This window comes from Enoplosus armatus, chromosome 9, assembly GCF_043641665.1.
Source record: "Enoplosus armatus isolate fEnoArm2 chromosome 9, fEnoArm2.hap1, whole genome shotgun sequence".
NCBI classification, from domain to species: domain Eukaryota; kingdom Metazoa; phylum Chordata; class Actinopteri; order Centrarchiformes; family Enoplosidae; genus Enoplosus; species Enoplosus armatus.
Genome location: NC_092188.1, coordinates 16,509,037 through 16,535,435, shown reverse-complemented (window position 1 = coordinate 16,535,435; position 26,399 = coordinate 16,509,037). Strand labels below are relative to the sequence as shown.

General features: G+C 38.6%; 1 protein-coding gene across 1 annotated transcript; it reads left to right on the top strand.

Moving 5' to 3' along the window:
- LOC139290266 (lysophosphatidylcholine acyltransferase 1) lies at window positions 1-22,649 on the top strand. Its single transcript, XM_070911991.1, has 14 exons — window positions 1-123; window positions 5,637-5,776; window positions 6,678-6,892; window positions 10,339-10,451; window positions 11,027-11,087; window positions 12,215-12,273; window positions 17,741-17,775; window positions 18,945-18,999; window positions 19,187-19,269; window positions 20,022-20,147; window positions 20,780-20,933; window positions 21,403-21,501; window positions 22,061-22,202; window positions 22,420-22,649. Exons 1-14 carry the CDS (start codon window positions 1-3, stop codon window positions 22,647-22,649), a joined length of 1,635 nt encoding a protein of 544 aa, XP_070768092.1.
- The last annotated feature ends 3,750 nt before the right edge of the window (window positions 22,650-26,399 follow it).

The window sequence follows — 26,399 nt, the reverse complement described above, 5'->3', positions numbered from 1 at the left end:
ATGAGGTTGTCGAGTAACAGACATTGTGCGATGGAAGGAGATGGGCAGAAGATGGACCAAGCACCTCCGTTCAGAAACCCTTTTGTGCACGTCTTGAAATTCACCCCTCTGGAAAAGGCAAAGGTAATATTATGTTTGCATGCAAATGATTTACTCTTGTACAGACACGTTAACATGCTGTTTCAGTAGTTTGTAGAACATTAACACCTTGGTACGACACAGTGGTGAGGCTGTCACCATCATGCAACTTGTCAGTTTTTCCTGATTGCATGTAGTCAGCTGAGCTAGTGTTAGCTAGCCAGCTAACAGTAGCTACATACATGTTGCTTTCTCCCTTCTGTCTTGTTGACTTGCTGCCTTGCTATAATGCTGCTGTAAAGGGCTGAGAGCATCTAAAAAAGGTTATTTCACTGCAGCAACGGCATGTATTTCCCACATGAGCATATGAAACATGAAAAGCCAAAGAATCCGCTAACAGTCCACTAAAATGAAATACAGCTATTTGAGCATGGCCGCCTGTCCAGGATGGGCCTAGCTTGTTGCTCTTTAACTGTTATCATAGCTATTACAAACGAGCATGTTATGTGGTAGCTTTTACCAAGATTTCATGTTTTTGCGGGAACAATTAAATGCGCCAATTATTTAAAACACGGCACCGTTTTCTAGCTTCCTTTGCATTTTTCCTGCTTTGTTGGTCATCACGGTGCGTTCCCCTCAACCAGCAACCAACACGTGTGGATGTGGAGGGTGGAGAATGGGATGGAAAACTGACAGTCATGTTAATTCCCCCCCCCCATCTTCAATTTGGGTATATTTTCCCCAGCTGTTAGAGTTCATACATGCCAATCATGTGTAAAATAGATTACTTGCCTGACTAAGTTTTACAGTTTTTCAGCATATGGCAGATGTGCAGCCATCCGTCATTTCTGTTGATAATCAGATTTAGAGCTTTCAGGTTTCTCTGCAAAAGGTGGGTAACTTGCAAGCTACTTCAAGCTTCCAGCCACTGGTTTTATGCAATTGCTCAAAAACCATGAAAATGTATCAGTGGGATGTAGCCTGCAGAGACATTGCAAGACAGCGAAATTGTGTTGATATTGCACACATGACAGTCAAAATTGTGTCTTTCTTGCAAATATTGCAACATATGGCATTATGCACTGATGAAGGGAACCTGCTGTCATCATGGATATGGATGAGCATTGGATTATCTTTCTATCTTTCTAACTGGGGCTGTTTGGAGCCACATGTGGCGATATGAGGTGAACTACTCACCTCATATGAAATCTTTGAATTGCTTAAATAGTTAGGGAAGTGTGTGTGTGTGTGTGTGTGTGTGTGTCCACCCTGAGCCATGGGTTACCGTTAATCAGTACATTGAGTTAACAGATCCTGGTTCAATGAAACATACATACAGTGGCATAGGTATTTAGATGAGCTTTGAGAGCTGTGTCCCTGTTGAACACTATATTCTACTTCTTATCATGCTTGAGCATGTAGAACATTTACACTAGAAAAAAACACTAAAAATAGATAATATATAATTAAAAATGCCTTGTATGCATTCTAAAATGTGTTTTTTAAACAAATGAATAAATGTATCGAATCTTGGGAAGCCGGGTTGCCTTCTCTTTGTAAAGCTTCCAAGTTTGAAATTGGCAGCAGCTTTCCAAAGTGGCAGTTTGATTGACATCCAGCAGTGCATATCTTGTGTTATTCCCTGTAAGTGCAAAACAGTAAAGCACATTCATTTCTCATGTAATTACTGCCAAAATGGTTACCAATAAGATAAGTACACAAGGTATACTGTTAAGTATTAGTAAACAATGTGGAATTGGGACACAGCTGTGAGGTATTTTCAGTAACAGAGTTCAGTCTAATGGGAGAGCCTCAGTTTTATGAATGGCGCTCCTCTGGCACAGCAGGTATAAGAGCGTGTCTTGTTACAAGTCAGAATAGTGACCTAGGGAGTTTCACACACACACAACTTTCCCTCTGGCTCTTTTCACAGAGGGGGAAAAAGATAGAATGTCAGGTGGATCAAAGTCATGGTCATAGTCTATGGCTGTGAAAGCTTGTTTGCCCCACTTTGTTATTATACTGTACATGCACATTTAAATGAGCAGAGTAATGTGGCCAAAATATGACACACAAGCCCCTCATTTTCCTCTACTCTGGCATTTAATTGTCACGTTCTTGGCAACTGAGCTTTTTTTGTTCAGCAGCCTTTCCATTTTTGTACGCATACACTTGTTGTAACTTTGCATTTAAGAAGTCAGAGAGGCTAGGCGCGTTAAACCGTTTCTTGTTAACACTAAGTGCTGAACCAAAAGTGGGTCATGAAGTGACTGAATTGAGTTTCCCATTTGTTCTGATGTAACTGATAACGACTGTTTTCAGCATGTTTTGCTGCTCTTGCTTTCACATCCAAAGCAACATGAGGAAGACGCAATCTGAACTGAAACCCTGAAGACTGGAGCAAAAAGTGATAGTTCTGTCTGTCTGTCTACCAGATGACTAGACAACAGACAGATGACCCCACAGAATCAGTTTATGGGTTCGAATAGAAAAGGGATTGTAGTATGTGCCCTGGGTCTATTGTAAAAGTAGGGTGCTAAGTGACAGACTGTCGTAAATAATATTATAAAGAGTGTGGTCTGGACCTGCTCTATATGAAAAGTCCACTGAGATAACTTCTGTTATGATTTGGCGCTATAAAAATAAAAACGAATTGAACTGAATGAGATGACACAGGATTGTCTCAACTGTGTTACAATTACTGTAATGAAACCTAGGCATAGGTTTTGGGGGTTGGTCGGCCAGAGATGGATAAGATTAACCCAGGCCATGAGAGTATGCTTGGTGTTAGAACATAAAGCTACATTACTGGCCTGAAAGCAAATAGGCTGAATCACAAACTATCCACTTTGTAACAAGCCAAATTGACATTGTTGCTCTGCAACATCAAGTGCAAGTCTGTGCAGTAGACCATACAATTTAGAGGAACTGGAGACCTTTCACTTCTTTGCTAACCTGTGACCATTAGTTGTTTTTGCGACATAGGGGGTTGCTGCCTAGAAAATGGTTAATATGGTGGATATTTCTGAGTAATAGCCCCAAATCTGGGATCAGCTGCAGGGACTTGCACAAATTCATTAGTAGGCTATACTATAATTCAGTAACCCGACCTTTCAATCCATATAAAGATGCTCTTGAAGTTTTGCACCTTGATGAGCTAATTAATTGATCTACAGAGCTGATTGGCATAAACCTAATGTGAGAACAGATTGCAGTGTTTTTGTTACAGATTTACGCGTATCAGCAAACATTCCAGTCCCAATCCAGCGCTAAACCCTAAAAGTTGGAAAGGTGTCAGAGGGCAAGCTGCTGATGTTAAAGTTGATTTAATTCCCAGCTCAGCTTTGACAAGCCTAATTTACATTCCTTGTGTGATTTATTGGGGAACCCCACAAGGACCTAAATCTGTTTTGATCCTGCCAAAGCTGCAATGAGTCAATAGCTTATTCCCACACTACATAGATCAGTATTTCTGTGCATTGGAATCAGAAGTGGGCAACTGAAATGTTCCTCGAAAGAGTAGGAATACATATTCATCAGAGTCCAATGAGTTTAAGAAACTAAACACTCTGCTGCAGCTACTACCTGACTTTAAACTCAGTCCAACAAGGAATGATCTGCGTTTTGAAAACATACAAAGCTCATACACATGTCTCTACTACCAAAGAGTTTAACCGCTTGTCAGTTTGAATCAGGAAGTTGAGCTAAATAAAGCACACCATTTCAGTGTGGATGTAGTCAAGAAAAGTCAATAAAGTCTCACGGAAAGCATGTTTTGTGACCATGCTTGTGTGTTTTTCATTTGAAAAACATATCAACCTATAGATCTGGTTACACAGTTAAAAGAAAAACAGGAAAAAAAGTAGTAGAAATGGCTAATAGTTACATGATGGGCCACAGGCATTGAATTGTCCTCTTGGTGTAACAATGCATTCATAATTAAAGAATACACCTGTAGTCTACTTGGAGGTTAGTGTGAAACTGCCACTGAAAGAGACTCTTGTTTTCACACACACACAGGGTCTACTCTCCTAACCTTTTTATTAATGGTTAAAAACGCAGACTGGTTTTGACCTTTTTCATCAGTGCAGAGATAATAACAGCAGACTGGGTACATTTGGTTCACAATTGACTTCAGTTGTTGGTTTGCATTTTGTTAGTAGTGCCTACAAACGTCTACACTGTCAACATGGAGTTGTGCTGTTTTAGAGTCTGTGCCTGTGATTTTGATACCAAGCAGCCAAGTTAATTTTGTACATTTACAGTAATGTTGCAATACAGGCCCTATGTTGGCAGCGACAATACAATTCCTGAAAAAGTTTCCTCAGTCCAGATGAATGTTTATTTTGTTTTCTCTTTCTTTCACTTTCAAGACTGTGACAAGCCTTATTGCATGAATTTAAAGATGCCTTTTAGTACAATGCCTGAGTTCTCTCTGTTTTTGTAGCATTGCCGTTATTTTAATTCTTAGTGACATTCATACATTATCATGCTTTGGGTCTGAATAAATCTTTTAACAAATGCATTATACAGTGGCTCTCCAGCAAGCATGTAATTTTGCGACTCCCTCACCTCATACCCAACTAGACACATCTATAATGTAGATTATACCATCATAATGTAGACATGGTTGTTTCAAAGACCAGGGGTATGTTTTTTTTTTTTTTTGGGGGGGGGGGGGGGGGGGGTGTAAAAGAAGATTAACTACTCTCCAGCTACATTTCCAAAATGGGTTTGCTGCTTATTGTTTGTCAGTAGTTTAAAAAGCAAGCTTTAAATTGATTGATTTACCATTTACCATACGGTCAGACAAGAACTCTCCCTTGATAAGATAGTGCAGATAGACTCCCTGCTCACCAGTAGTGAGTTGCTATCAAGACAAATATTGACAGAAGATAAGAGCTGCTATCAGGAAGTCACAAAAAGCTGTAAAGTAAACAGTCACCACTGGATCCAGACAATGAAGTGCCAGGCTTCGTTAGAGCCTTCAAGAATTAGGAAGATATACTATGTGCAACATTTACATGATAATGTTATCGAATGTGGCTATAAGAAGTGCACATATACATTGACCATATTGTGACATGAGGGCAGATACATAAGGGAAAATGCCTCTCCCGGCTTCATTACATGTAGGAAGTTAAACTACGTGTGCTGTTTTTCTTTTCTTTACACCAATTGCTAATAGGTCATTGCTTTTCATAAGGTGAAGCCATCATTGTTTATCGACTGGCTTTCTTTTATTGTGCTTTAATAAAATCAGCTGCTGTATGTTCTTGCAACTTTCCTCCTGACAAAAAGTATCAAACAAGTCAGTCTATTTTTCGTAAGTAAAAGTGAGTAAACTTTTGGTATATTTGATGATTTTTGGTTTCACATTAAAAAGCATGTATTGTTTAGTAAATGAAAAAGTTGAGTTAGTGTCAATAACTGTTTAACAGTGCATAGATTAAAGTCAAACTGAGACTGTAACAGTACCTCAATGACTGACAAAATGTGTATTGTTGTATCTATTCCTTTAACCCTTTTCCTTTTCTCTTTTCCTCAATCTCTTACAGATTGCATTAATGACTGTCACACTGTTCCCCATCCGTCTACTCATAGCTGCATTCATGATGCTGCTGGCTTGGCCTTTTGCCTTCCTGGCCTCAGTTGGGCGCTCAGAGACCACCGTCGAACCCCAGTGCCTCTGGAGGAGGTGGGTGCTTTGTTATGCATATGTGCGTCTGTTTCTTTAAAGGTGAATTTTGTATTTGAGGAAGCACTGTAATTCTTACAAGTAATATATCGACATTTGACACCAGCAATGGTAGAATGCTATGGGCAATTAGCCATACAATCAACAATGCTGATTTCAGTATGCACAGAAAATCACATGGCTCAAAAATGCTACTTCACATACATGTTTTCTGACTTCAAACACTAACACTGTATTGTAGGATTTTGTGATAAGGCTATTTTGTGCAATGGGCCGCTTACTGATAAGTTGATACATTCATTGTAACACTTTTTATAGTAGTCTGTTACACCTGGTGGTTGTAAGAATGCTGCTTTGACAAGGGAGCTAACATGTCTAACATGTCACAGGTCCAGTTTTAGGTTTAACAAATCACAATATAATGTTACCTATCTCATTTTATTCAGAGTCATTCTTGAGCTTTGGTAGTTCAGTTGTTTGTCTCAGTCTTGCGCTCCATACTCCCTGATTGTGTAATAGTCTGTCCAAGAAACTCCCAAAGCAGCTACAGGTCTCCTCGTCTTGAGCACTTGTCTCATACGAAAGACTAAAAACACCACCTGAAAGGTTAATGAACATGAATAATGTCATATTCTTTATAGGAGACTTGGGTGTAGATGATGCTTGTAATTTAAATGTGTGGGTAGGTTGGTGAGAGTCCAGGTCAAGTAGGGAAGAAAAAAGCAAGTAGGTGAAATGCAGAAAAGGACACAAGTGGTTAGCAACCAAGATGTGGCTATGAGTATGAATAGTTTAATCTACTCAATTACAATCCCACACGTGTATCTATGCATCCATCATATTACCATGTCTGCAGTTTAAATGAAAAATGCCCCTCACACATACTTTATCTTGTTTTCAGACTGGTGGACATCATTCTCAAGATCATCATGCGGGTCATGTGGTTTGCGGGAGGTTTCCATTGGATGACTGTGAAAGGGCGAAGGGCATTACCTGCAGAAGCACCCATCCTCACCCTGGCACCCCACTCTTCGTATTTTGATGCCATCCCAGTCACAATGACAATGGCTTCAATTGTCATGAAGGCTGAGAGCAAGGATATACCTCTCTGGGGCAGTAAGTAAACGCATACAAGGATATATGATTGTCACTGTTACCTTTTTATGACTATGACCTATATTGTGAGGTAGAAAACAGGTGACTCCAATCTGAAAAAAAGTGATCTGATTCTTCATGACAGCATTGCGAAATCTATTTGACAATCTATATGCAAAGGCGCAGTTATTACCCAAACTTGTTCAGCCACGTGTTGGTTCCAGGGAAAGTTAAGTATATACAGTATGCGCCTTGTGTTGAGATGTGCTCTGAGGCAGGCAAAGCCACTTTGTGAAGAGCAGGTCAGAACAGTTTCTCTGATTTTGCTGCTGCATCAGTAAGGAGAGGGGATTGCCCAATCCACTTTGTAGATTATTTTATTATTATTATTTTTTTTTTTTACATGAGTTGAAGCCAAGTACAGCTTGGCAAATGTTTCCAGCAGTAATATGTACCAGGAAATGTGTAAACACACAAACAAATACATATGCCTTGCTGTAGTGGAAGCAGAAGTTACTTTCAAAAATAAAACCACTGATTTGTCAGCATTGACTCGGCGCATTAGGTCGATTTTTCAAAGTTCAGTTCTGCAGTGTTGTTACATAGTCTTGATGACGTTTAACTCATGAAACCATCCATGACATGAGGAAGAAGAAGTCAAATATTCTCCTCTGGATACATGATCACACTCAGACTGGGAAAGGAAAATAACTCAATAGTAGCTTATAACATCTTTAAAATTGTTTTTTAAGATTAAAGGTTAGCCTATCAGACATAATTGCCAATGATAACCATGACTGATTTTTAATGTCTGGAGGAAAAAAAGTTGAAAATGAGAGCATGGGAACTGAAATCATACCTGAATCTCACGGTTTCTGCATATCTTGTTTCAACCTGCACCTCTGACTCCTGCCAATCGGTTTATAATGTTACAGAAAGTGGTAACCCAAATTAAATCACCCACCTGCCGTTGTTGTCTCTGAACTATAAAAGGACTTTATCACTGATGGATCCCACCAAGCAGTAGGACCATTCAGATAGCTAACTGGAACTATTGTCTGTGCACCACCCAAAGCCACATACATAGGTCAACTAGGCCTTGCTCGGTTGCAGTCGGTACACAACACTAGTGTAACAGCAGATCCTATTAACTGGCTTGTAAGTTCAGTTACCTTTTGTAGTTGCCAGTTTAGGCATTTGTTCTTATGCTCCTGGCAGCAGGACATACAGTAAAAAGTTATTTTAACCTTTCTTTCTCCTCCTCCTGCTCTGCCTACTAAGTCAGTAATTAGCCACTTTGTTAACTCCAGGCTGAGTGAAGCTTGCCAAGTTACTGCAGCCTCACTTGCTTGTATTGCAGGATTGAGAGCCATTTTGTCATTGACAGATTGTCATTGTTGTAAACTCCATGGCAATTTCAGGATTCATTTTATTTTAGGGATTGTTGGGCTGAAAATGTGCCTGTTCAACTTTAGTTTGACTAGTCCTGTTGGACTTGCAGTAGGAACCAGGCATCAATGCCTTGCCAAGCAAATGGAATCCAGAATAAGCATTAAGACCTGATCAGCCACAGTGACGTGTGTAGAGTGTCTCTCAGGGTACTAGCTAGAGCCCTAATCCCTTCCTGTCGGCAGACAGCTCACAGTTGGAATCAATTTCTTCTTCTCATGTCCTCACTCTCTTCTTTCTTCATCTTATGTTACCTTCACTCTCCTTAACTTGTTGTGTCTCTCTCTTTCTTTTTGACTCTCTGTCTCAGTGCCTCCAGAAACATTATTTTTGCTAATTTTTCTGTGTCGATAAAGATGGGATGTACAGCAAAATACTTCCAGCATCTATAAAAACCCTGCAAATCTAACCTAGAATATTTAAGCCTAGTCTTTGTCTGATCACAGTTCCCTTTTCATTTCCTTGGACATTTTTCCTTTGTAGTTCAGCTATGCTTAATAGGTCTCAAATGATAGAGACACCCTCAATCTTTGCCCTGCGGATTGCACACTATGCAAATATCATTGAGCTTAGGTCTCCTCTCATAATGCGTTAACTTTGTGTTCATTGCATTACTCTCAGTCTGACCCTTTTTCTTAGTCTGAGATGATCAAGTGGCTATGCTATGGGAAGTGAAATTAATAGCACTGGTGTCACTTCAGTGAGAGAACTTTTGGTCAGGCTAACGTACTGCTCTTAAGAAAAATGGAAGTTGTATAGTGGTGAGAGGACTATTGTGTGTTAGGTTATTTCAAACACTCTGAGTTAGAAATCAGGTTGTTGCAATTGTGTTTTTGTTGTGAAATGTTCTGGTCTGACTTGTGAGGCAAATGCAGTTTGACTGGGCGGTGACTTAAATCAATATAGATAATATTTTTATCTTGTATCAGCATCAATCATTGTATTGCAAATGTATGAAAAATGCATTACATTGGTCATATAGTTAGATTTTGTACAACAATAACATCACACAATCACATCCTTTTGATACCTTTTGCTTTTATTACTTGGATTTCTTAAATCACCCCGTTGGCCTCCAAAACCCTGACCGGATTGTCAACATTGTAGCCGAATCTACCTTATTTTCTCAGCCTGTAATCAGAGAGGGAAGCCAGACCTTTCTTGTATTTGTGATCAACATGTGAGACTCATCTGACTCACGCAACCAGCGTCAAGGAACCCATGACCATGTGTTAAATACAGAAGATACAGCATCTAAATAAGACCATTTTGATGACTTTTTTCCACATATGAAGGGGTTTGGTTGACTGCTTACCCCTGCTTCAAGTCTTTATGGGAAGATATATATTTTTGTTTTAAGCTACCCTATACAATTTCCGTAATAAAACATAGCCTGTTATCCCCTCTTACTTTGCGATACCCAGTATTAAAAAATAAAAAGAAGTTGTATTGAAGCTGATACGTAGATATTTTTGGCTAATGTTTTGCCTTTACAACAGTATTTTCTGGTATGTATCCAAATAACAAGCTCTTTATTCAACAGTGCTTTACAGTTATATCAATGTCACATTACCACAAGAATGTTTCAGTACAACCACATTCTTCCACTCTTCACCTCTGTGAAGCTCCGTTGCTGGGTGATTTGGATTTAAGCGCGTTGTTTAAGGACACCATTCGAGTGGTGGTTGATATAAAGAGGTGGTTGATATAAAGAGGTGCTTTGCTCTCTTCCCTGGCCGGCTTTTCTTACACAGTGAAGTGTTTATGCCACTGAATGTATTACATTGTTTTAAAGTTATGATCATGTTTATTGTAAAAATATTTATTGTTTGAGGCAATACAGACATTGCCTGTAAAGGTCTGAGTTAGAGTTCCCTCCTCCCACTCCACTGAACCAGTAAATACAGTAGATACAGACTATGCAGAGAATCCTTAGTTGCTTAGCTGTCAAAAGAAATAAAAATAATAACCGTTTTTGTATTCATATGAATTTTCTCTGCCTTCTCTTTTGCTTCTAGCTTTGATTAAGTACATCAGGCCAGTGTTTGTATCACGGTCAGACCAGGACTCCAGAAAGAAGACTGTGGAGGAGATCAAACGCAGAGCCCACTCTGGAGGGGAATGGCCTCAGGTAAATGGATGGAAATTCTTCTGCACACACACACAAAAAAAGCCACTTGTGGGCATACATACACACAGCAGCACCCAATTTTAACGTTAACTAACTTCATTTCATGATTTTTTCCAACATCTATGACAAATAGCACAATAATAACAACCAACAATAATCTTAGACATTATTTAACGTTTATGTACTGACATGTTGTTATGAAACAAAGTAAATTGATAAACTATTATATAACCTATTTTATTAGTAATGTTACAACTGTAACCCCGGTTCTCAGATAACATGAGTGAGGTATGAGGGGAGGCATTCCCTATAGTGAGATTCCGAGCAAACGCTTGACAAAGAGCTTGACATCCCTGAAAAGGACAAAGCTACAGACCAGACAAATGGACATTTTACCAGTAAAATCCAGTGTTGCAGAAAACATTGTTTACAACTGCACATCTGACTTATAGCCACTAACAATATAATGCGAGTTAAAACATATTTATGCTGTGTAACATTTTGAAAAGGCTGTCCTTACTGGATATGGCCACTGTTTTGTTTTTTTTTAAATGTAAATTCCTTCTTTCCTACAGATCATGATTTTTCCAGAGGGAACATGCACCAATAGATCCTGCCTAATCACCTTTAAGCCAGGTAAAGCTCTTCCATCATCATTTTTAGCAGTGGGCAGACACATTATCCTTTTGGGTTGTCCATCCGTCCGTCCGTACAATCTTGTGAATGCGATATCTCAGGAATGCCTGGAAGGAATTTCTTTCAAATCGAGTGATTCCAGATTTCACACACGTTGACTGGCGCGACACAATGAGTAAACAATAACTACCACAGTACGGGCTTCTCTCCATCTCGTCCATTCTGCCTCTCACTTCCTGCCTCATTCTGAATTTCGAGCGTCATCAGAATCATATTCCAAACAACATAATGGAGCGCGCCTAGCTAATCGTGATCCTGTGAGTAAGTGAGTGAGTTTCAACTGCAGCTCATAGGGAGGTTTCATATCTGAAAATTCCAGGAGAAAACAAAAGCACCACATTTTGTGGAGCTATACTCTATAAGGATCCATCTTTACATAGTAATCAAACGTGTACCTGATTATCTATGATAATCCTTTATTTATCAGTTAAACAATGTATATTCACAGGAATCATACATATGTATCATCAATATAGAGAAAAAGAGACATGGATGTAAACTACAACTTGACTTGGCGGATGAAGTCATGCTGCCAGCTGTTTATTCATAGCATACACTGATATTTCATTCTCAACCTAGTGGGCATATTGACGTATTACTTAAATTGAATTACACACTGAATTAATGTCCAATTTACCTTAAAGTGTGGTCTTAATTGTTGAGGAAGTAGAACTATAATCATTGTTGGCATTCCCAAGTTTTGAATTATGATGTGAATTTATTTAAATTTAAATCTAAGTTTAACCTGACATTGAGACTGTGACTTGTGACATACCTCTGGCATACAAATAATAAATAGGTATGGAATAAGGTTACGTGATTGGCTGTATCTATGGCTGATGGACTTTATTTGGCAGATGTTTAAATCACCAAATAAGTGCATTTATATTTCTGAATTTATTACACTGGTGTTTTTGGCTGACTGTAAAATATCATTATTGGGTGCACTGTTTCAAACATGCAATTAATATTCAAATTTATGTGCTATTGTTCTCAACACAATGTATATTTTATGCATGTATGTCAAAAATTGAAATGCATCTTTTATGTCTTTCTTATTCTTGCAGGGGCCTTCATCCCAACTGTCCCAGTGCAGCCTGTGGTGATTCGTTACCCTAATAAACTGGTAAGACTGTTAGTACATGCTAGTACAGCTTAATGGCAAAATTATTTGTAGAAAAATCACTATCTTTTTTTTTTTTTTTTTTTTTACGCAATCAATCAAGTAATCTTACTTTGTAAGATCTAACAGATAGGGGATAGATTGGGAGTGACTCCACACATATCTCCTTATTCACAGGTTAACTGTGTGACAAATTCCATTATTCAGACACTGTTTTTTGTAAAGATGAATCAGTGGCCCAACACCTGCCCATCAACAATCTTCTATAGTCTGTTCTTACTTTCATTTAGCAGATAGTAGCTTAATAATAATAATAATAATAATAGTAATAGTAATAGTAATAAGCAGCTTTATTTGTATAGCACTTTTCAAAACAGCAGTTCCAAAGTGCTTCACAGTTCAAATATAAAATGTATCATACTATACAGCCTGAAAGGTAGCAGTAAAATACAATTTATGATCAATAATGGATGATCAATAATAAAAGCAATATAACAATAAAAGCAATGCATAATAGTATTCATAAAACAGTAACAAATACAATAAATACTGTGTGTGTATGTATGTATATGTGTGTATATACACACACACACACACACACACACACATATATGTATATATGTATATATATATGTATGATGCTCAACAATAAAAGCAGAAGAACAAATAAAACAAAATTACAAAATTAAAAGATAAATAAAACCAATGGAATTACAAGCAGACACGCCAGCCTGTACAGGTGGGTTTGTAAAATTTTCTCTTTTTTTTTTTTTAAATGAGATACAGACTCAGCTGCCCTGACAGTGAGGGGGAGGCAATTCCATAGTGTTGGAGTTAAACTGGTAAAAGCACAGTCCCCCTTTATTTTGAGCCTGGACAGTGGCACATTTAAGAGCATAATACATATGATACAAACTGAACACTGAAGAGGACTAAGAGCATGTAACATTCTACAGGTGCATGTTATGCAGTAGTATCAAGTATCAAGTCAAAACCTAATTTCAGCAATAATAAAATGTGAGCACTCTGTTAGTTCTGTGAGCCTTTTGCATGAGCTTTATAGTCTGTGTCTGTATGTATACTATGCATGCTCTGTAGCCTGCTTGGCATCTTACCAAAGTCTCTCTCAGTGGGTAGGTAAAGATTCTGCCAGTCACATGGTGGAAAGAAATATACTGCAGTTATATATAGTATCCATGAAGGAGAAAATGTTCTGAGTAATGCAGAAGCATTTTGCAAACTCAACAGAATCCCATACGGTACTGTGAGATCCTCCTTCAGTCACCACTTGGTGTCGTGGTCATATTGTGTAATTTCTGCTCTGAGGGTCGGGTTCTGTTCAAATGGAATGAATGTGTTGACCTTGTCTGGAATCAAAAGTGTTCATACCTATTTCGGGCGGCATACTCAAAGGCAGAGTGAAAAGCTTACCGTCATAGAGAGAGGGGAGACGCCATGTTGTTTAAATATGGGCATGAAGGTGCACATTTTCAGACTCTCCTGGAAGGCATTCATATTGTAGCGTTTGGTTGTTCGCATGAAAAGTGACAGAAATAATTGTGAAACAAATTAAAAATTAGAGCTTGAGAGAGTTCAAGCCCAGGCTCCCTTCTTTCAGCACCTGGACATAAAACAATACATATTGCATAATGTTAGCAACACTGATCGGAGCCTGTGTGGCAAGCACGAGTGGTTATCCATATGCAGGGAATGGTACAATAAAGGGTTTTGCTACCTATGGTCGGGTGATGGGACAAAAACAGTGGCTATTGGTAAATAGGCTGAATCTAAATTTAAAAACTAAAATAAGTGCCTTAATAATTAACAGTTAAGGTATAAAATGAAAATAATTAGTCTGTAAAAGCAAAATCAGGGCGATCATAAGTGACACTCGAACTTTCTGCAGGGTGCTTTGCTCAGTGATGGCCTTTGCCTGCTCACCTCTCCATTGCAGCAGTCAAGTATGCATTCTGCGGGCATATGGGACTCACATGGCCACGGCAGCAGTTTTAGCGACTGTATTATTTTGTTTTATTCATGAATCAATCATTTACATCTGTTTGTTTAATTTGATTCAAATGTATTTCCCATTGTGCTCCCAAAGCAGCTCATGGCAATAATTATATGTAGTTAAAGCTTTAATTGAGTTTGCCCAGTTCAAGTTTCAGCAACTTTGTGCAAGACAAAGGCCACAAATTCTGGATGCTCGGATGAGGTCGAGTTTGTCAGCTACACTCATTTGTGCCTGATATTCTGTGTAGTATGATGGACTCTTGGTCCAGTATACATCTCCTGGCAGGCCAAAGAGGCTGATTTAGTTGAAGTCGTTTAAGTCTGGTTATGAGAAGAATCCAGTGAAGCGTGCAACTTTCTGATAGCCTGACTGGGAATCTGGCTAATCATGATATGACTCAGAGTGTCCAAGGCAATGCTCAGGCTTGTTGTGTAAACCAACTTTAACTGAGGACACTGAGAGAAGGAATTGTTCGAGGACCTTATAAATCCAGCAAACCTGTACCGTCTTCTACTGAAGGAGGTAGAACTTATATGTTCTGAAACATTTGAAGTCAGTTGAAACGGTGGTTAGGCTGTTGAAATCAGTGGAGTCACTGTTTCACACATTTTGAATATAAAAAATGATTTTGCTAAGTTGGTGTGTTTACATGCACTTTATTGACTCTAGTGTTCTGCACTTTTTGCAGTAGCCTGATTTCAGAAATGTCTATGTAAACAGGAATGCAGGTTGTACTTTTTAAATTTAAAAAGTACAAGCTCTATATTTTTATTCTGGGATTCCACTAGAGCATAGGTCACTAACAGGCGGACCGCAGTCTAAGTCCGGACCCAGACACCGTCCTATACGGAACTGGACCTATAATCAATAAAATATTAAGGGATTTTAAATTTTGACGGGGCGCTTCTATTTTAACTGGCACAGCTTTTCTGGTCTTTACGGCACTGGTTTAGCGGCTCAGGAAACTCACAGACCAATTGCATACGAGTTACGCCAGCCCACGTGATGCTACTCAGCCAATCAAATCTGTGCATTCCAGGCGATAAACATTGCGACTCTGAATACAGACAGACGAGAGAGGTGAGAGGCGAGTGACAGATGATAAGACGAGTGAACGACACAGGGAGAGAGAAAGAGAGACAAGCTCGATCCTCTCACTGAACAACAGAAAGTGGGGGAGTGGGATATAAGAGGGAAAGAAAGAGAAACTGTAAAACTGTTCAATTGTTACAATGTGTTGAGATTTATTTATTGTGAAATTGGTTGAGACTGTTAAGTCAAGTTGTGAAACAGTTAACAAAGAAAAAGGGAAACTCAAGCTGCTGCTACACTTTATTTTGTTTTTCTAAAATTAAGCACTTTAATTTAAGATGCACAATTTTTCAAAAGCTATTTTATTTATTTTCACTTTTATTTTTAAATGCAGCCCTTTTACTTAATGAGAGAAGAACATTATACATATCTACAGTATTATATATCTGTATACTTCAATGTTAAGTGACAATAGATATTGTCAAAATGTTTTTTAATTGTACTTTCTGTATTTGATTTGACAGTCAGTTGTTGATTACATGCAGACGTTGATACAACTGCTAGGCTACTTCAGTATATATCACACTAAATCACAACACAAAGTTAGACATTATGTTGTTCCGGACCTTTGCTTGAGGACATTTTCTCTAACTGTACCTCTTTTGAATTTTAGTTGAATACCCCTGCACTAGAGTAACTTTGCATTATTCACATCATTCCTTATTTGTCTTATACTGGGCCTTTATGCAGCCTTACAGCCTTATGGAAGTCCTGATGGCTCGCACAGTTTCTGAATACGGGCTGTGTACATTTCTCTGTGGATTGAACATTTTGATACTTTCACTGTATATATGTAGCACCTAGACCTGCTTTATAATAAAAAAAATACATGGAAATATCACTTTCTACAATATGGGACCTTTAAAAGAACAAGTACATTTCCTGAGTCCTGAGCTGGGACTTTAAATGTCCACATTTGTGTTATTATAATAATAATAATAATAATAATAATATATAAAATATGTAAACAATGGAATCATTTTTTTATAGGAGGTAGCTGAGGAATCTAATTATCCAAACTGCATGTAAACTACTGTTTTTAAGTAGTCAGTCTAAGGCAGTACAGGGTTAGGTGACCTACTACACAGTAATCAGTTTTTTGGTGTGCAAATAAGCATGAAACAGCTGCAGGAAGGACGTTAACAATTTGCCTAAAAATGCAACCACCCTTCATATACAGTGGGGTCTAAAAGTTTGAGGCTACATTGAAAATCTCAAATATTTCCAGCTTGAGGATTCAGAAACATTTAAAAACACAAGAAGTTATGACATGTAAAATGAAGAAGAAATATTTTGATTCTGCACTATTTTTAGGTCCGCAATCAAATTGGCATGGGCCAACTTAACTCCTTCTTACAAAAGGTCTGATTTCTTTGAGTTGTATCCCTTCCATTGAAGCATGCGTTCAGATGACACTCGCGGATTTCATCGGAGGCTCGTTCTATTAACTCAGATTGCAGCCAGTGTTCACCAGCAGATCATTGCTTACTAAGTAGCATTGTGATGGTGGGAAACATGGCATCAGAACTAAGTGAAAGTTTCAGAAGTCAAACTGTTATGCTAAGCAAAGAGGGGCTTTCTCAGTGTCAAATCATGGCTAGACTAAAGGTTTCTAAGGGGGCAGTGCATGGAACTCTAAAACACTTTGCAGAAACGGGATCAGTTGTATCCAGAGCACGATCAGGCAGACCAAAAGTGACCACACCATCAGAAGATCAATACATCAAGCTTAGTTCCCTGATAGATAGAAAAGCAACTTCATCACAGATACAGAATTAACTAATTAAGGAACGCAGGCTGTCTTGTAGTGGTCTCAGAGGACGAGTAGCAGTTTCTAAACCACTTCTCAGAAGGAGAAACATGGCCAAACACTTGGGATGGGCTAAGAAATACCAGTGTTTTCCTATTTACGGATGAATCCAAGTTTGAGATTTATGGCAGTAACAGAAGGGTGTATGTAAGGAGATGAATAGGACAGAGAATGATACTGCAGTGTATCAAACCAACAGTGAAACATGGTGGTGGGAATATTCAATATTCGGTGCAGGTGTCTGACTCTGGAGTTGGACACCTGCACTGAACCGACTACACCCTGACCAAGGAGAAGTACCACTCCATTCTTCAGAGACTTGCTATACCAGTTGGTTTGCCAAGACCAAGGAGATAAGATTTTCAGAAATTCCTGTACATTTTTCAAAGATTCAACTCTTCACTGAAATTGTTAAACTGATATCATTTGTAATGGGAAAAAAAAGTATTACATTTGAAACAAATGCGAAATAGAAGTATCTTGACTAGCGGGCTCAGACTTAGTTTTTATTTCAGGCTGTCTAATAATGTCTTGACTTCATGTACTTTTTACAGGACACAATCACATGGACGTGGCAAGGGCCTGGAGCGTAAGTACACAATTCCTTCATTTCATATATGGTGTGCTTCAGCTTGTACTTGCTGTTAAGATACAGTAAAAAAATGTATCTGTATTCTGTGGGATTTTTTTAAGTAAAAGTAAAAACTGTTAATAAATAAACCCCTACGTAAGCTCAAATATACAGAGAATGTCCAAACATAATATTATGTAGTAATTACTGATAAATAATGATATGATAAATAATGAATGGTGATAAATCATTCGCGAAAACATTAAACATTTTTGGCTTTAACAATACTGACTAAAATACAAATTGAATATAAATGAAAAAAATAGGCTTTTTTTGTGGGCTTAGTGATAGTGTCTGTGTCTGTTCTTCTCAAGAAAATGAACAATATTTTTTTTTCTCCTAAATGTATTTATTTTTTTAGCCAAAGCACAATGTGTGATTCTTAATTTACACCCACTATCATGTATCAGAGTAAAAGGTTGTCATTGATTACGTTCTGCAGCTCAAGTGCAGGCTACCATTTCGAAAATGAACATTGTGGTCTGAACCAGAATCCCCACAATGAGATCTCAAATAGACTGGAAGCAGATTAGTTATGGCTGGAGGAGAGAGACTGCCCTTGTTATCTGTCTCTGTGGTGTCCTCAGAATACTATGTCCTGTTTTGGTTCGCCTTCCATCATTATAGTGGGTCTTTGAATGCAGTTGGTTGGCTTCCCAGCTCAACTGAACAGAACCATACCCTATTTGACTAAATCTCTAAAAGACACAAACTCAAGCATATGCACAAGTATAAAGAGACATTTCCTTCCAAACATGTTACAGTTAAACTGGTTTAATAGCAATAACACATTTACATATGTATACCTTTTGCTCTGTTGCTCTAAATTAAGCTTAGATGCGTCTTGTTCTTGATTGAAAATACCTGGAGATCTCTGTTCACATCCAGGTGTGCATCGCTGTGAGCATCATACCCTAAAAGAGTGGTGCATATAAACGCTTGCAGTTTTAGTTTTAAAAGTAATAAATTAAAGATCTGAGTAATTATGCTTTATGTAAACTGTAAATACTGTAATATGCAAACATTTGTGTCGAAAGTGTATATTCTCAGTGTTATCATTTACCCCACCCACTCGAGGCTCTTTGTGTATCATTGTTGACGATCGTCACTGTCTTGTTACTATCCAGGTTTGAAATCTTGTGGCTGACCCTCTGCCAGTTGCACAACGAGTTTGTGATCGAGGTAAGCATGAAACTATTGCTCCATACTGCATGTATTAATATGACTGTAGATCATGTCCTATTTACCCATGATGACCACTGCACTTACAGTATTCCAAATTATTAAATGTTTGCTATGTGAAAGGAAGCTCCTGTCTATTATGACGTCTGAGATTTGACTAATTCGTATTTGTCGTCTCTCTCTGCAGTTCCTTCCTATCTACACACCCTCAGAGGAGGAGAAAAAGAACCCTGCTCTCTTTGCTATCAATGTGAGACGTGTCATGGCCAAGTAAGTTAAAATGTGTTGTTCATATGATATGTGGCTGTTCATCCTTTTTAAATGTACAAAAAGCAAAGTTGACTAATTTATTTTGCTTGTTATTTGCTTATAAACAACAAACACAACATACAGTCTGTCTCAGCAATTAGAGGGGACATAGAGCTCATCACCTGCATAGACTTTTTTTAAACCTCTTTCACATAGAGCAACAAGCAGGGGAAGGCCTGTGTTTGCTGTTGTGTCAACAAAGTCAGATCCTGTTATTTGACCTGGGAACAAGATGGTGCCAGGGTTTTACGGGTTATAAAGGCAGATATGAGTGACACAGTCTTGTTTCATCATGGTTCAATAAGAAAATATTTGATGTAAACTTTTTTATAAACAGTTTAATTTCCTTGATTGTTTCCTCTGCATGAGTATTAATCATGTGTGAGATCATAAATGTCATCCTGCTTTGAGGATGACACCTCAACCATTATTCACATTCTGTACTGCAATATCTATATAAACTCTCTTATGCAGGTTACACAGGCTATACTTACTATCTGTGATCTCATACACTCCCACACTCTGTGCTTCACTACTTTAAGGCCGGGGTGGGAAATTTAAGTTCTGCAGATGGACAAAAAAAATGTACACCTTGTTCTCAACATCCAAGTAGCCGTATCGGCTACTACGTTGGCCTTTCAATCCTTAAGCAAAGTTTGTATCGATTTGCACATACTGATTTCCCGTCATGGTCTCCTCTGTTCTGTGCTCAGAGCCCTGGGGGTACCCATCACAGACTATTCATTTGAAGACTGCCAGCTGGCCATGGCAGAAGGCCAACTGAGACTGCCAGTCGACACCTGTCTGCTGGAGTATGCCAAGCTCGTCAGGAGACTGGGGTGAGTCACTTAAACCTTCCAATGCAATGCTCCCATCAAAGAGAACCAAGTAAGGGGCAAAAGGGTGAGACGAGGGGTTAAAATACTCACCAAACACCGCAGGGACCCAGGATCAATTTTTGGCTGTGGTATCTTCGGCATGATTCCGCATTCCAGCAAACTGGTAATGTGCACGAGTGGGAAGGCAGTCGGGGATCGTGTCCTTGCTAGTGACTCTAGTGACACTAGTTGGTCAGGTGCCCTGCACAGGAGGGGACCTGGAGGGGGACAGTGCGATCTCCACACACGGTACGGTTTCTTGGTGAAAGTCCTCTCTGGCAGGTGAAAAGAAGTAACTGGCAGCACTGTGTGTATTGGAGGAGACAGTCATGTGTCTCCTCCCTCCCCACTGCCAGTGCAGGGGAGAGAAAAGGAGGAGAAGGATAGAAAACAAATGCAAACTATTCAATATAATGCAGCCTAACAACATCATACAACGATTAACACAGAAACAGTGTATCTGCTGTACTGACTGTATTGTTTTAATTCTTTTTTTGTTCTTTCTTTTTGATTGTGGCTTTTCTAAATTTCCTTTTTCACACCACGGACAAGTTATTAATTAACATAAAGTTTCATCCCCTTGCTGTCGTCAGGTTGAAACCCCGGAACACTGAGAAGGTTCTGCAGGAGTATGGGAACAGAGCCAGGAAGCTGGAGGGACAGAAGCTGGACTTGGATGACTTTGCTCAGTTCCTCGATGTGCCAGTTTCAGACATGCTGCGAGACATGTTTGCTCTTTTTGATGAGGTAAAGACTGTGGAGATTTTTCACTCACAACCAAGATAGCTCTACAGTCTTCCTCAGTGTCCACTACTAAATAACTGCAAATGTAGAGCTGCAATACTATAATATATATATATATATATATATAACTGGAGATGAGATATATGTGTAGTAAGCAATATGTGCTTCAGTTTAGGGCATGAATAAACTCCAAGTGCTCAGTTGACAAAGTGCTTCTATAAAAACACTGTTAAGACTGGAAGCTGGATTGAACACCAGATGCTTTTGAAACTAATCACAGCACCTTGCTTTTCATTTGGGGATACATTTACAGTGTAGTACCCAAACAAACAATAAGGGTTTTATTGCAGCAATGTGTTCATGACCTAAACAACAATCACCCGCAGCTACTTCTGTGAAATACATAAGTAGTCTTGCTCACATCCACTGTCTTCATCTTTCGTAACGTGTTGTTGTTCTCTCGCTTTTCCAGCATGAAGATAACTGCATGGATATCAGAGAATACGTGATAGCCTTATCTGTTGTATGCAGACCTGCCAAAACTCTGGAAACGATGAAATTGGCCTTCAAGGTATGTTCTGTTTCAAGCTTTTCTACGCTTATCTAACCACCAGGCAGGAGAGAGTTGTTTGTGCTTGTTCAGGATCAGCATGACATTTGCTACGTTAAAATGCCACTTGTGTCCATGTCTTGTGTCTTGCATAGCAGAGTAATGAAATAATTCTTTCCATCGTTAGTGCGTAGTGTACTGACACGTGTTTACACAATTGTCCATGCTCAGATCTGCATTTCATAATATCAGATGCAATGTGCATTCATGGGTTATCATTGCAACCAATCTTGACGTTGTGGTTGCATGAAAACCAAATAGCTAAAGCTTGAGTCATCTTCATGTTTTCACTTGAATTGCTTCTCAATTCTTAAAGTTGAGCAAGTTCTGTTACCTTAGGGCTCCTGAAACCCTTTGAGCACATATTTCTTATTTGTAATACCTCCAATTATTTTCGAGAAAAGAACACCCACTTAACAGTTTAACAGGCTCCTGACCTGACAACCTTGTCAGAGTGGAATGCCGAAAGGCAAATGAAAGAGATGACATCTGCATTTCTTTCTCTTTGTATCTTTTCCAGATGTTCGAGGCAGAGGAGGACGGTGCCATCACAGAGATGGAGTTGGCAGTTATCCTGAAGACGGCTTTAGGAGTGACTCACCTCAGCGTGTCCCGTCTGTTTACTGCCATCGACGCTGGAGACACAGGGAAGATCACATTTGGTAAGAGACCGAATAAAATAAACCTCTGATTGACTTAAATATCTCTGAATTTAATCTTTGTTTTGAATTTTGCTTGTTCATCACAGTAGTAGTCTTCTTTCACCCTCTCATGAGGAGCAGTAGATTCAACAACTGGGCCACTTCAGTTTAAGTGCAGAATGTCTCTGGGCAATTTTTAAGCCTTTGTCTCTGGCGCCCTCCTGTGGTCTTTCCGCAGACAAGTTCAGAAGCTTTGTGGAGCAGCACCCAGACTTTGCAGACGAGTACCTGTACACAGAAAACACGGGCCTCCACAGCGCCCCCTGCCATGGCCACCAAACAAAGCCGAGCCTGTCTTCCCCGAACCTGCAAGGCACTGCCACCACCAAAACAGCCAACGGTATCTGCCCCGACTTCAGCCCCAACGACCACGGCACAATAGATGGACTCCTCAAGAAACACAACTAAAAGGGTTTCAAAATGTAGTGGGAGAAAACTAACACCTCTCCTGGTGAGAGGCTGTTGTCTGGGGGGGTGGGGGGTAGTTGTTAGTTAGCAACTTGTTCAAACAGTAAGGGACTACATTTCAGTAACCACAACTACAAAAATGAAGAAGTTTACCTTACCCTTTTTTATTAGTATTTTGTCCATATGTCCATATTTTGTCCCAGGTTATTTTCAGTCTGGTAACAGTTTATTTTGTTATAAATTCCTCTTTTTTTTTTTTTCATAGCAAGGATCGTCAAATGCCAACCAATGGCTGTTTCAGATACAATGCTTGAATACTTGAAGGGCAAGCACTTATAAGAAGTCCTGGGGCAAATGTTAATTTTATTATTTTTGTTCTTTTCCCTACAACATAGTGCTAACTGTGCATGTTTTCAACATGAGGGAAGCAAGAAAAATCACAAGCCCTGGACAGTGAAGATACTTAATTCTTAGTGAAATCAGTGTTAGATTCTCTTTTTATTTGTAACTTTTTATTTGTAACTTTTGTCTATTTCCTCTCTTTAATGGTAGCTGCCTTTTTAACTGAAAGTGCAGAATGCATGGGCTCATGTCATTTTGAGCAGTATTGAGGATTATTTATCTAAAGAAGGAAGGCCTGAGGGTACCAGTGACAATTGTGTGACTACTTGATGTGTTTAGCTACAGTAGCCACATTTGAGGTAAACTCAGGTCTCTGTGAGTTGACAGTCATAATTGCTATGAGCCTATATATATATATATATATATATATATATACACACACACACAATGATATATTTGATTTAGCTCAGGGTTCAGTGACAAAAATGAAAAATTTAACTTGTATGATGTCATCATTTTTGACGCTCACTGGGTTATGTGCATGTTTTTTGTTTTGTTTCTTAAGTCAGTACTCTTTTGCCCAGTTATTCCGCATTCACATTAACTTCATCAATGTTATTTCTTTCAGGTCGGCAAATTCAAGTGTCTTTTTTTTTTATTGTTGAAATTACAAAAAAACGTGGACCAAAAATGCAATGGGTGATTTAATGTCGCCTGTCATGTTTGTACTGTCCTTTTCAGTCAGCAGTGTAATGGCTATAAGGGGGGGGCGGGGGGTCACAAATGTGTGGCCATTGAAAGCACATTCAGTTAGGTGGCTTTGTTGGGTATTGTAAAGGCAAGGTCATACTACCTCCCTTTCTGCCACACACTGCTACATTTCTAATCAGTCCTACCCTTTCCTCAGTCTGTCTGGAATCCCTACTGTTCCAGTATGTGTTGGAAGGATGTAATAATCAAACATTGGCCCCTTTAGTCACCTGTCAATTTGACCTTCAGGCTATATTTCAGATGTGCATGGGAGAAACTGTGTGCTGTTTTTATTCACTAGCACCTTTCGCATCTAATCACATTTGAGGGACCAGACTGGAATTGGAAAATATCTACCTGTGGTCATATTTATGCCTTGTTTCAAAGTTTTTGCTAATGGTGGTGTAATTGGCACAAAGGTATTGGTCACTGAATGTGTTCTAATTACTTCTTAGTACACTGACATGCAGCCTGTGGCCATGAAATGTGTTTATAATGGCAGAGTGGGCCTATGCTGTTTAAGATTACACATTTTATTCCAAATCAGGCAAACGGTTGAGCTGCTCATTTGTCTTTAGTGGTCTTTAAATTATTGATTTTAGGACACGGTTACCTTGATTACTGTAAAGAAAGTTGTATTAAGACTTAACCCCTGACATTTTGTAATTTGCCCAGTACTCTGTCCTTTTTTTGTCTAATTTTAATTCAAGAAACTTTATCTGAAATTACAATCAACTTTGCATGTGTTGACAAAAGGTTTTACACTCAATGATAATCATTTCAATTGTTTGCCAATGATGAATTGGCTGGTTTTCATCTTCTTCTTTCTGTCTCTGGAAGCACACAAAATAACCTAATGTTTAAAAAAAAAATTATGTTGCAACTTCTCTCAAAATGTACACTGCTTTACATCATGTCATTTTATAGGAAAACTAATTGTCAAAGGGAATACCTCTCCTGAGCAGATGAAATTATTCAAATCTGTTCGTAGCCAGTTGTACTTGGGATCTGTGTGTTCATGGTTTGATTCTGTTGATTTTTGGTTATGGATATCACATAAGGATTTACAACTTTTGTTTGTGTTTTTTTTATTCTATAAGTTCATCGTGTCGGTGAGCCTGGCATTCCCACCACATTCATGACCATTCATACTGTATATGTATCCCCATTATAGCTTTCAGTGAAGCAATATTTCACATCTCTTAAGCCTTCTCAAGATGTATGCTTTTGAAGAGTTCTGATATGTATTTTGAATATTCCAAATGCAGGACATTTTGTGAATTTTTGATATACGTATATGAATGATTTTTATTTTCACTGCCATGACAAAGATCTGTGATCTTCTCTCCTCTGCAGATTGTATTGATGGTGAAAAATGAGCCACATTTTTTCCCCCTTTGTATAATACTGCAATTGTTTTTGTGCTGTATTCCTCCTAAACAGTGTAAAGTTTTATTGTTGTTATATTATTACTATTATTGCTGAGTTGACTGCTTAGAAACAAAATGCAGATTTCTTATGGAAACCGATAGCCTTGAATCTATAGAATTTTTATGCTAAAAAAGAGAATGTATAGACAATCTTGTCACAATCAGAAGCTACTCAAAGCGCTGATCTCCAGTGGACATTTTCCGAAGAAATCATGGTTTTCAAATGTACACTTTTTATCCAGTTTGAACCCTCTCTCCATTGACTTGTTTATGTTTTATGTTTAAGGTGTGCAGGTTGAAACAAGCAATGTGTGTTAAGTGTGTCAGGCCTTGAGGTGATGTCTGCCACCACATGACGGGCCTCACCACGCTAACACTCCAGACTGCACGCACATATAGACTAACATTATATGTTAAAATCACAACCTTTTAGTATTTGCCCCTTACTACTTTTTAAATTATACGTATTTGTGCTTGCACTTTAGATTATTTTCTTTATTTCTTAAAGAAATATCACATTGCTGTAAAGCATGTTAAGTTTGTAGGTTACAGTATTGTAGCTCAATTTTGTTAATATGAATAGTTTTTGCATTCGTATATTTGCTACAATAATGGGAGCACAGAGGAAATTTGGGATCACACATTAAAGGAAGCTGCCCCTTGCCCCGCATATGTTTTTGTACTGTAAGAGAGAGTTTGGTTAGTTTAAACCCACTTTTTAGACCTACTTGTCTGCGTTGTCTCAGGATTGTGGAAATTTTGTTGCTTGAAATGACTGTAAATGTGTAGGGCTTGACAAGAACGTACAGATTTGAATGACTAACAACAGTTTGCACCGTGGAATGGATAAGTATTAAATGTACTCCTGATGATGTGAATTTACAACAGGTGGTTAATTTTACAATTCACTCTGTATGTATGAGGGAAACCACACTGTTTTTTTTGTACATAGGCGGGGAATCTGATTGTGAATTACAACTGAAACAACAAAGAACTGATATTCAAGACCTGACCCAGAATGAAATGCATTGAGCCACAGTTAACATGCAGTTTTGTTTATTTATTTCAAACAGAAATGTCCATTTGAAGGTGTCAAGGATGATGTTATATTTCATCAGCAAGTCAAATACGTGCATTTATATATAGTCAATATTTACACTCACAACAATTCCACATTGGGGCTGTGTGAAAGTACTGGGTCCATTTCTTTTCACACTCGTTTCACTTC